Source organism: Sminthopsis crassicaudata, chromosome 3, assembly GCF_048593235.1.
Source record: "Sminthopsis crassicaudata isolate SCR6 chromosome 3, ASM4859323v1, whole genome shotgun sequence".
Lineage (NCBI taxonomy): Eukaryota > Metazoa > Chordata > Mammalia > Dasyuromorphia > Dasyuridae > Sminthopsis > Sminthopsis crassicaudata.
Window position 1 is genome coordinate 165,696,818 of NC_133619.1, and position 12,232 is coordinate 165,709,049.

The 12,232-nt window shown below is 41.5% G+C and overlaps 3 protein-coding genes across 3 annotated transcripts; all 3 read left to right on the top strand.

Moving 5' to 3' along the window:
- The first annotated feature begins 2,787 nt into the window (after positions 1-2,787).
- LOC141561957 (putative E3 ubiquitin-protein ligase TRIML1) lies at positions 2,788-3,978 on the top strand. Its single transcript, XM_074302002.1, has one exon. The coding sequence runs from the start codon at positions 2,788-2,790 to the stop codon at positions 3,976-3,978; it is 1,191 nt and encodes a 396-aa protein (XP_074158103.1).
- A 2,797-nt stretch (positions 3,979-6,775) lies between these two features.
- LOC141561958 (putative E3 ubiquitin-protein ligase TRIML1) lies at positions 6,776-7,966 on the top strand. The gene has a single exon (XM_074302004.1). It carries the CDS (start codon positions 6,776-6,778, stop codon positions 7,964-7,966), a length of 1,191 nt encoding a protein of 396 aa, XP_074158105.1.
- A 2,796-nt stretch (positions 7,967-10,762) lies between these two features.
- On the top strand, positions 10,763-11,953 carry LOC141561959 (putative E3 ubiquitin-protein ligase TRIML1). Its single transcript, XM_074302005.1, has one exon. The coding sequence runs from the start codon at positions 10,763-10,765 to the stop codon at positions 11,951-11,953; it is 1,191 nt and encodes a 396-aa protein (XP_074158106.1).
- Positions 11,954-12,232: the final 279 nt, after the last annotated feature.

Consider the following 12,232-nt stretch of genomic DNA (forward strand, 5'->3'; position numbering starts at 1 on the left):
TTATGAAAAGTGAATGAGTGTAACACTGCCAGTGACACTCACTTTCTTTGTATTCCTGTTGAAATGATGAATAAAGTGTGATGATTTAAACCCAGAAACTCTGTCTATTTTGTTAATCCTTCTTTCCATAAAAAGGACAGCTCATTTTTTCTTCCCTTTGGGGCTGATCTTCCAGTACCTAATTGGGAAGGGGAGGCTGTTGGAAGAATAGGAGAAAAGAAAGGAGAAGGAAAAAACTTCCAAGTACAAAAGGAGGAAGAGCAAAATTTGGAATGCTAAATCGCAGTAGGAATATCTAAACAACCAAGCAGATAAGGAAGCAAAGATATAAAGAAAGAAAAGGAAGAAGCCTTTTCTTGGTTGAAAGTCTAGGCAGATGGGTAGGGAAAGTCTATTGCTCTGAGTGAGAGGGATCTACTGGAGGATCATAGCAGACTCAAAGATCTTGCAGGAAATAAGAAAATATAAGAGAGGTACAGGTAGAAAGGTGCTGTGAAGAATTGCAATAAATTAGTCCTCAATTGAGTAGGAAATTGAAGCCAGACGTTTTGCCAAATATGCTTTCATTTTTTCTCTTGTACAAGTTTCTGTACCTCTTCTCAGAGCTATCCCATTATGGAATACAAGCTAGAACATGGGTGATACTGTCACCATGTGTCTATGTTAAAGTCCCATTTTTCAAGCCAATTAAACACAAGTTGCAATATTTTGAAAATTTGAAGAGTAAAATCACTGTGGTCTAAAGTGCCTAGGTGTGAACAGCATTGTGTATCTGTAATTTCATTGGAGTATTTTTAAAAGGGGACCAATGGTGACAACACAGCCCCAGGGAAGACAGTTGAAGCACTATGCAAAGTGGGAGTTCTCACCTTCTGAGCAGTAAATAAAAGAACCTGGATGAGGCAAACAATGAAAAATAAATAATAGGAACTCACTTCTCACTTCTTTGTGGCAAGAACCAAAAGGAGAAAGCAATCTTTTTTCTCAGTTGAATATCTTTTTTTTTTAATTAAAATATTTTAAATTATAGCTTTTCATATACAAAACATATGCATGGGTAGTTTTTCAACATTGACCCTTGCAAAATTCTTTGTTTTAACTTTTCCCCTCCTTCCCTCCACCCTCTCCCCTAGATAGCAGGTAGTCCCATAAATCTTAAATATGTTAAATTATATGTTTTGTTTTATAATATTATCCCTTGTATTCATTTTTCCAAATTATCCCCCCCTCCCTCCACTCCCACCCCTAGATGACAGGCAATCCCATACATATTACATGTGTTACAATATAACCTAGATACAATATATGTGTGTAAATACCATTTTCTTGTTGCACATTAAGTATTAGATTCTGAAGGTATAAGTAACCTGGGTAGAGAGACAGTAGTGCTAACAATTTACATTCACTTCCCAGTGTTTCTTCTCTGGGTGTAGTTATTTCTGCCCATCATTGATCACCTGGAAGTGAGTTGGATCTTCTCTATGTTGAAGATTTCCACTTCCATCAGAATACATCTTCATACAGCATTAAAGTGTACAGTGATCTTCTGGTTCTGTTCATTTCACTCAGCATCAGTTGATGTAAGTCTCTCCAAGCCTCTCTGTATTCCTCCTGCTGGTCATTTCTTACAGAGCAATAATATTCCATAACCTTCATATACCATAATTTACCCAACCATTCTCCAATTGATGGGCATCCATTTGTCTTCCAGTTTCTAGCTACAACAAAAAGAGCTGCCACAAACATTTTGGCACATACAGGTCCCTTTCTGCTCTTTAGTATTTCTTTGGGATATAATCCCAATAGCAGTAATGCTGGGTCAAAGGGTATGCACAATTTGATAACTCTTTGGGCATAGTTCCAAATTGCTCTCCAGAATGGCTGGATTCTTTCACATCAGTTGAATATCTAAAAAGAAAGGAATCAGAAATAATGTCCTCCTAAAAAATCTTTTATAAATATAAATGTGTCTTAATCTGATGATTGAGTCATAATTATAAAATGAGGCAAAAAATGTGAAATAAGGGGGTTGATATAGCAAAGGTTGATACTTGTTTTCTTCATGAAAGCCATGGGTGGGAAGCAATTTCTGAAAAAAAAGATTTTGTTTGGGGTGGGGGAGGAAGGGTGGTGTGGGGGGAGGGTGTGGGTGTTGTGGTTGGGGGGGGCGGGATTTTTCGTTGCCATGTTTCCATCTCAGCACATCAGAGAGGTGATGTGTTGAGGCTTACAAATGAGAATGTTATTGCTAAGTGACCCAATAAGGAGATGTCTCCAAGTTCAAGGAGGGAGGGAAGGAGTTTTCTTCTCAAGAGTTGCTGACTCTGAAGGGTGGGATTAGAAGGAAGGTGAGAACTCAGCCCTCAAGCAGAGAGTGGAAATCCTCTCAAAAGACAAGAGTTCTCACCTTGTTGGGGGTGGAGTTAAGAGAAGGGCTAAGCAGAGGAAGAGAGATATAAAAGGCTCAACCAGCTCAGTGCCAAGGTCTTTTGCTGCCAGAGCACAAGGGCTGGAGCTAGCTCTCTCCCTACCTGAAAAGGAAGGAATCAGAGCTTTAGGAACATACATGCAAGAGTGTCATTAAAAACCTGCAGCTAGGTCTCACTTGCTTGCATCTGCCTGAACTTCCTCATTGACTGGGTGACTGAGAGTACAGAGTGTGTCTTCTCCAGGGCAGTGAGGGAGTCACTGAAACCTCAACCTGTGCAGAGGGCAGGGGAGTCATTCATCAGACAGGCTGACTTGCTGCTGAGCAGGAACCTGCATTCTCAGTGCACCACTGGCAAGATGCTCCAACCTCACCTGCTGCAGAAAGAGCTGGGCCTCAGCACCTGTGATCAACATGGAGAACGAGCGATGTTCTTCTGTGAGGAAGACCAGAGAGCCCTCTGTGATTCCTGCTTATCAGCCCCAGAGCACAAGGACCACCAAGTCCTTCCCTTGGAGACAGCAGCTGACAAGTGCAAGAACACGCTCCTGGAGATGTGCAGGATCTTACACACCAAAGAAGAGAAACTTCAAATTGCACTGGGCACACTGAGAAGAAGAGAGGCACAGGTCACAGAGCGTTCCAACACTTTGAAACAGTCAACTTTTTCTGAATTTTGGAAAATTCAACAGTTCTTGAGGAATGAAAAATATGAATACCAAAAAAGATTGGTTAAGGTATCCAGAAGCAACCTGCTCCAACTAGAAGAGTATAAGAACAAGTTGTTCCAAGGAAAACAAAAGCTGCAACAAATGATGATAGAAGTGGAGGAGAATTTGGACAAGATGCCCTTGGAAATGATCCAGGCTGTGCCAGGCACTTTGAAAAAAAATGAAGAATTTGCACTCCAATGGCCAGTGTTTCCTCTCATTACCTGGCCTTTCTGCCCCATTACAGGCATGGCAGAATTTCTCATGAGTTTCCACAGGGATATAACTCTTGATCCTGAATCAGCCCATCCTCATCTCATCCTGTCTGAAGATTTGAAGAGCGTCCAGTATGGAAGCATTCGTCAAGACCTGCCTGACAACAAAGAGAGATTTGATTCTGTTCTCGGGGTTTTGGGAGCCCAGAAATTCACCTCAGGCAAACACTACTGGGAAGTAGAGGTGGGAGACAAGACAGAGTGGGTATTGGGCATCTGTAAAGATTCAGTCAGGAGAAAAGGGAAACTCTCATTTGAGGAGATAATGACCATTGCAGCATTCAGAGCTGGAAATGCTTTCTTCTTCTGTACTTCAGACAAGAAATTTCAATTGGCCTGGCCTCTGCACAAAGTGGGCATTTTTCTTGATTGGGAAAACCAACAATTAGCATTTTATGATGTCACACACAGATCCCTTGTCCACAGGCAATCAAACATCGATTTGGAAGGGACTCTTCGCCCTTATTTCTCTCCTTGCCGTCCCAAGGAAAGAAGCACCCCTGGTTCACTCATCATTTGCCCCAAGAGTCCACAGGAGAGGCCTGCCACAGGGCCTAAATACTAAGGGTGGCCCTTTATGAAAAGTGAATGAGTGTAACACTGCCAGTGACACTCACTTTCTTTGTATTCCTGTTGAAATGATGAATAAAGTGTGATGATTTAAACCCAGAAACTCTGTCTATTTTGTTAATCCTTCTTTCCATAAAAAGGACAGCTCATTTTTTCTTCCCTTTGGGGCTGATCTTCCAGTACCTAATTGGGAAGGGGAGGCTGTTGGAAGAATAGGAGAAAAGAAAGGAGAAGGAAAAAACTTCCAAGTACAAAAGGAGGAAGAGCAAAATTTGGAATGCTAAATCGCAGTAGGAATATCTAAACAACCAAGCAGATAAGGAAGCAAAGATATAAAGAAAGAAAAGGAAGAAGCCTTTTCTTGGTTGAAAGTCTAGGCAGATGGGTAGGGAAAGTCTATTGCTCTGAGTGAGAGGGATCTACTGGAGGATCATAGCAGACTCAAAGATCTTGCAGGAAATAAGAAAATATAAGAGAGGTACAGGTAGAAAGGTGCTGTGAAGAATTGCAATAAATTAGTCCTCAATTGAGTAGGAAATTGAAGCCAGACGTTTTGCCAAATATGCTTTCATTTTTTCTCTTGTACAAGTTTCTGTACCTCTTCTCAGAGCTATCCCATTATGGAATACAAGCTAGAACATGGGTGATACTGTCACCATGTGTCTATGTTAAAGTCCCATTTTTCAAGCCAATTAAACACAAGTTGCAATATTTTGAAAATTTGAAGAGTAAAATCACTGTGGTCTAAAGTGCCTAGGTGTGAACAGCATTGTGTATCTGTAATTTCATTGGAGTATTTTTAAAAGGGGACCAATGGTGACAACACAGCCCCAGGGAAGACAGTTGAAGCACTATGCAAAGTGGGAGTTCTCACCTTCTGAGCAGTAAATAAAAGAACCTGGATGAGGCAAACAATGAAAAATAAATAATAGGAACTCACTTCTCACTTCTTTGTGGCAAGAACCAAAAGGAGAAAGCAATCTTTTTTCTCAGTTGAATATCTTTTTTTTTTAATTAAAATATTTTAAATTATAGCTTTTCATATACAAAACATATGCATGGGTAGTTTTTCAACATTGACCCTTGCAAAATTCTTTGTTTTAACTTTTCCCCTCCTTCCCTCCACCCTCTCCCCTAGATAGCAGGTAGTCCCATAAATCTTAAATATGTTAAATTATATGTTTTGTTTTATAATATTATCCCTTGTATTCATTTTTCCAAATTATCCCCCCCTCCCTCCACTCCCACCCCTAGATGACAGGCAATCCCATACATATTACATGTGTTACAATATAACCTAGATACAATATATGTGTGTAAATACCATTTTCTTGTTGCACATTAAGTATTAGATTCTGAAGGTATAAGTAACCTGGGTAGAGAGACAGTAGTGCTAACAATTTACATTCACTTCCCAGTGTTTCTTCTCTGGGTGTAGTTATTTCTGCCCATCATTGATCACCTGGAAGTGAGTTGGATCTTCTCTATGTTGAAGATTTCCACTTCCATCAGAATACATCTTCATACAGCATTAAAGTGTACAGTGATCTTCTGGTTCTGTTCATTTCACTCAGCATCAGTTGATGTAAGTCTCTCCAAGCCTCTCTGTATTCCTCCTGCTGGTCATTTCTTACAGAGCAATAATATTCCATAACCTTCATATACCATAATTTACCCAACCATTCTCCAATTGATGGGCATCCATTTGTCTTCCAGTTTCTAGCTACAACAAAAAGAGCTGCCACAAACATTTTGGCACATACAGGTCCCTTTCTGCTCTTTAGTATTTCTTTGGGATATAATCCCAATAGCAGTAATGCTGGGTCAAAGGGTATGCACAATTTGATAACTCTTTGGGCATAGTTCCAAATTGCTCTCCAGAATGGCTGGATTCTTTCACATCAGTTGAATATCTAAAAAGAAAGGAATCAGAAATAATGTCCTCCTAAAAAATCTTTTATAAATATAAATGTGTCTTAATCTGATGATTGAGTCATAATTATAAAATGAGGCAAAAAATGTGAAATAAGGGGGTTGATATAGCAAAGGTTGATACTTGTTTTCTTCATGAAAGCCATGGGTGGGAAGCAATTTCTGAAAAAAAAGATTTTGTTTGGGGTGGGGGAGGAAGGGTGGTGTGGGGGGAGGGTGTGGGTGTTGTGGTTGGGGGGGGCGGGATTTTTCGTTGCCATGTTTCCATCTCAGCACATCAGAGAGGTGATGTGTTGAGGCTTACAAATGAGAATGTTATTGCTAAGTGACCCAATAAGGAGATGTCTCCAAGTTCAAGGAGGGAGGGAAGGAGTTTTCTTCTCAAGAGTTGCTGACTCTGAAGGGTGGGATTAGAAGGAAGGTGAGAACTCAGCCCTCAAGCAGAGAGTGGAAATCCTCTCAAAAGACAAGAGTTCTCACCTTGTTGGGGGTGGAGTTAAGAGAAGGGCTAAGCAGAGGAAGAGAGATATAAAAGGCTCAACCAGCTCAGTGCCAAGGTCTTTTGCTGCCAGAGCACAAGGGCTGGAGCTAGCTCTCTCCCTACCTGAAAAGGAAGGAATCAGAGCTTTAGGAACATACATGCAAGAGTGTCATTAAAAACCTGCAGCTAGGTCTCACTTGCTTGCATCTGCCTGAACTTCCTCATTGACTGGGTGACTGAGAGTACAGAGTGTGTCTTCTCCAGGGCAGTGAGGGAGTCACTGAAACCTCAACCTGTGCAGAGGGCAGGGGAGTCATTCATCAGACAGGCTGACTTGCTGCTGAGCAGGAACCTGCATTCTCAGTGCACCACTGGCAAGATGCTCCAACCTCACCTGCTGCAGAAAGAGCTGGGCCTCAGCACCTGTGATCAACATGGAGAACGAGCGATGTTCTTCTGTGAGGAAGACCAGAGAGCCCTCTGTGATTCCTGCTTATCAGCCCCAGAGCACAAGGACCACCAAGTCCTTCCCTTGGAGACAGCAGCTGACAAGTGCAAGAACACGCTCCTGGAGATGTGCAGGATCTTACACACCAAAGAAGAGAAACTTCAAATTGCACTGGGCACACTGAGAAGAAGAGAGGCACAGGTCACAGAGCGTTCCAACACTTTGAAACAGTCAGCTTTTTCTGAATTTTGGAAAATTCAACAGTTCTTGAGGAATGAAAAATATGAATACCAAAAAAGATTGGTTAAGGTATCCAGAAGCAACCTGCTCCAACTAGAAGAGTATAAGAACAAGTTGTTCCAAGGAAAACAAAAGCTGCAACAAATGATGATAGAAGTGGAGGAGAATTTGGACAAGATGCCCTTGGAAATGATCCAGGCTGTGCCAGGCACTTTGAAAAAAAAGGAAGAATTTTCACTCCAAAGGCCATTGTTTCCTTTCATTACCTGGCCTTTCTGCCCCATTACAGGCATGGCAGAATTTCTCATGAGTTTCCACAGGGATATAACTCTTGATCCTGAATCAGCCCATCCTCATCTCATCCTGTCTGAAGATTTGAAGAGCGTCCAGTATGGAAGCATTCGTCAAGACCTGCCTGACAACAAAGAGAGATTTGATTCTGTTCTCGGGGTTTTGGGAGCCCAGAAATTCACCTCAGGCAAACACTACTGGGAAGTAGAGGTGGGAGACAAGACAGAGTGGGTATTGGGCATCTGTAAAGATTCAGTCAGGAGAAAAGGGAAACTCTCATTTGAGGAGATAATGACCATTGCAGCATTCAGAGCTGGAAATGCTTTCTTCTTCTGTACTTCAGACAAGAAATTTCAATTGGCCTGGCCTCTGCACAAAGTGGGCATTTTTCTTGATTGGGAAAAGCAACAATTAGCATTTTATGATGTCACACACAGATCCCTTGTCCACAGGCAATCAAACATCGATTTGGAAGGGCCTCTTCGCCCTTATTTCTCTCCTTGCCGTCCCAAGGAAAGAAGCACCCCTGGTTCACTCATCATTTGCCCCAAGAGTCCACAGGAGAGGCCTGCCACAGGTCCTAAATACTAAGGGTGGCCCTTTATGAAAAGGGAATGAGTGTAACACTGCCAGTGACACTCACTTTCTTTGTATTCCTGTTGAAATGATGAATAAAGTGTGATGATTTAAACCAAGAAACTCTGTCTATTTTGTTAATCCTTCTTTCCATAAAAAGGACAGCTCATTTTTTCTTCCCTTTGGTGGCTGATCTTCCAGTACCTAATTGGGAAGTGGAGGCTGTTGGAAGAATAGGAGAAAAGAAAGGAGAAGGAAAAAACTTCCAAGTACAAAAGGAGAAAGGGCAAAATTTGGAATGCTAAATCGCAGTAGGAATATCTAAACAACCAAGCAGATAAGGAAGCAAAGATATAAAGAAAGAAAAGGAAGAAGCCTTTTCTTGGTTGAAAGTCTAGGCAGATGGGTAGGGAAAGTCTATTGCTCTGAGTGAGAGGGATCTACTGGAGGATCATAGCAGACTCAAAGATCTTGCAGGAAATAAGAAAATATAAGAGAGGTACAGGTAGAAAGGTGTTGTGAAGAATTGCAATAAATTAGTCCTCAATTGAGTAGGAAATTGAAGCCAGACGTTTTGCCAAATATGCTTTCATTTTTTCTCTTGTACAAGTTTCTGTACCTCTTCTCAGAGCTATCCCATTATGGAATACAAGCTAGAACATGGGTGATACTGTCACCATGTGTCTATGTTAAAGTCCCATTTTTCAAGCCAATTAAACACAAGTTGCAATATTTTGAAAATTTGAAGAGTAAAATCACTGTGGTCTAAAGTGCCTAGGTGTGAACAGCATTGTGTATCTGTAATTTCATTGGAGTATTTTTAAAAGGGGACCAATGGTGACAACACAGCCCCAGGGAAGACAGTTGAAGCACTATGCAAAGTGGGAGTTCTCACCTTCTGAGCAGTAAATAAAAGAACCTGGATGAGGCAAACAATGAAAAATAAATAATAGGAACTCACTTCTCACTTCTTTGTGGCAAGAACCAAAAGGAGAAAGCAATCTTTTTTCTCAGTTGAATATCTTTTTTTTTTAATTAAAATATTTTATATTATAGCTTTTCATATACAAAACATATGCATGGGTAGTTTTTCAACATTGACCCTTGCAAAATTCTTTGTTTTAACTTTTCCCCTCCTTCCCTCCACCCTCTCCCCTAGATAGCAGGTAGTCCCATACATCTTAAATATGTTAAATTATATGTTTTGTTTTATAATATTATCCCTTGTATTCATTTTTCCAAATTATCCCCCCCTCCCTCCACTCCCACCCCTAGATGACAGGCAATCCCATACATTTTACATGTGTTACAATATAACCTAGATACAATATATGTGTGTAAATACCATTTTCTTGTTGCACATTAAGTATTAGATTCTGAAGGTATAAGTAACCTGGGTAGAGAGACAGTAGTGCTAACAATTTACATTCACTTCCCAGTGTTTCTTCTCTGGGTGTTGTTATTTCTGCCCATCATTGATCACCTGGAAGTGAGTTGGATCTTCTTTATGTTGAAGATTTCCACTTCCATCAGAATACATCTTCATACAGCATTGAAGTGTACAGCGATCTTCTGGTTCTGTTCATTTCACTCAGCATCAGTTGATGTCAGTCTCTCCAAGCCTCTCTGTATTCCTCCTGCTGGTCATTTCTTACAGAGCAATAATATTCCATAACCTTCATATACCATAATTTACCCAACCATTCTCCAATTGATGGGCATCCATTCGTCTTCCAGTTTCTAGCTACAACAAAATGAGCTGCCACAAACATTTTGGCACATACAGGTCCCTTTCCACTCTTTAGTATTTCTTTGGGATATAATCCCAATAGCAGTAATGCTGGGTCAAAGGGTATGCACAATTTGATAACTCTTTGGGCATAGTTCCAAATTGCTCTCCAGAATGTCTGGATTCTTTCACATGAGTTGAATATCTAAAAAGAAAGGAATCAGAAATAATGTCCTCCTAAAAAATCTTTTATAAATATAAATGTGTCTTAATCTGATGATTGAGTCATAATTATAAAATGAGGCAAAAAATGTGAAATAAGGGGGTTGATATAGCAAAGGTTGATACTTGTTTTCTTCATGAAAGCCATGGGTGGGAAGCAATTTCTGAAAAAAAGATTTTGTTTGGGGTGGGGGAGGAAGGGTGGTGTGGGGGGAGGGTGTGGGTGTTGTGGTTGGGGGGGGGGGATTTTTCGTTGCCATGTTTCCATCTCAGCACATCAGAGAGGTGATGTGTTGAGGCTTACAAATGAGAATGTTATTGCTAAGTGACCCAATAAGGAGATGTCTCCAAGTTCAAGGAGGGAGGGAAGGAGTTTTCTTCTCAAGAGTTGCTGACTCTGAAGGGTGGGGTTAGAAGGAAGGTGAGAACTCAGCCCTCAAGCAGAGAGTGGAAATCCTCTCAAAAGACAAGAGTTCTCACCTTGTTGGGGGTGGAGTTAAGAGAAGAGTTAAGCAGAGGAAGAGAGATATAAAAGGCTCAACCAGCTCAGTGCCAAGGTCTTTTGCTGCCAGAGCACAAGGGCTGGAGCTAGCTCTCTCCCTACCTGAAAAGGAAGGAATCAGAGCTTTAGGAACATACATGCAAGAGTGTCATTAAAAACCTGCAGCTAGGTCTCACTTGCTTGCATCTGCCTGAACTTCCTCATTGACTGGGTGACTGAGAGTACAGAGTGTGTCTTCTCCAGGGCAGTGAGGGAGTCACTGAAACCTCAACCTGTGCAGAGTGCAGGGGAGTCATTCATCAGACAGGCTGACTTGCTGCTGAGCAGGAACCTGCATTCTCAGTGCACCACTGGCAAGATGCTCCAACCTCACCTGCTGCAGAAAGAGCTGGGCCTCAGCACCTGTGATCAACATGGAGAACGAACGATGTTCTTCTGTGAGGAAGACCACAGAGCCCTCTGTGATTCCTGCTTATCAGCCCCAGAGCACAAGGACCACCAAGTCCTTCCCTTGGAGACAGCAGCTGACAAGTGCAAGAACACGCTCCTGGAGATGTGCAGCATCTTACACATCAAAGAAGAGAAACTTCAAATTGCACTGGGCACACTGAGAAGAAGAGAGGCACAGGTCACAGAGCATTCCAACACTTTGAAACAGTCAGTTTTTTCTGAATTTTGGAAAATTCAACAGTTCTTGAGGAATGAAAAATATGAATACCAAAAAAGATTGGTTAAGGTATCCACAAGTAACCTGCTCCAACTAGAAGAGTATAAGAACAAGTTGTTCCAAGGAAAACAAAAGCTGCAACAAATGATGATAGAAGTGGAGGAGAATTTGGACAAGATGCCCTTGGAAATGATCCAGGCTGTGCCAGGCACTTTGAAAAAAAAGGAAGAATTTTCACTCCAAAGGCCATTGTTTCCTTTCATTACCTGGCCTTTCTGCCCCATTACAGGCATGGCAGAATTTCTCATGAGTTTCCACAGGGATATAACTCTTGATCCTGAATCAGCCCATCCTCATCTCATCCTGTCTGAAGATTTGAAGCGCGTCCAGTATGGAAGCAAACGTCAAGACCTGCCTGACAACAAAGAGAGATTTGATTCTGTTCTCGGGGTTTTGGGAGCCCAGAAATTCACCTCAGGCAAACACTACTGGGAAGTAGAGGTGGGAGACAAGACAGAGTGGGTATTGGGCATCTGTAAAGATTCAGTCAGGAGAAAAGGGAAACTCTCATTTGAGGAGATAATGACCATTGCAGCATTCAGAGCTGGAAATGCTTTCTTCTTCTGTACTTCAGACAAGAAATTTCAATTGGCCTGGCCTCTGCACAAAGTGGGCATTTTTCTTAATTGGGAAAAGCAACAATTAGCATTTTATGATGTCACACACAGATCCCTTGTCCACATGAAATCAAACATCGATTTGGAAGGGCCTCTTCGCCCTTATTTCTCTCCTTGCCGTCCCAAGGAAAGAAGCACCCCTGGTTCACTCATCATTTGCCCCAAGAGTCCACAGGAGAGGCCTGCCACAGGTCCTAAATACTAAGGGTGGCCCTTTATGAAAAGTGAATGAGTGTAACACTGCCAGTGACACTCACTTTCTTTGTATTCCTGTTGAAATGATGAATAAAGTGTGATGATTTAAACCCAGAAACTCTGTCTATTTTGTTAATCGTTCTTTCCATAAAAAGGACAGGTCATTTTTTCCATTTTGGTGGCTGATCTTCCAGTACCTAATTTGAAAGGGGAGGCTGTTAGAAGAATAAGAGAAAAGCCCTGAGCAAAATAAAAGAGAAGGAAAAACTTCCAAGTACAAAAGGAGGAA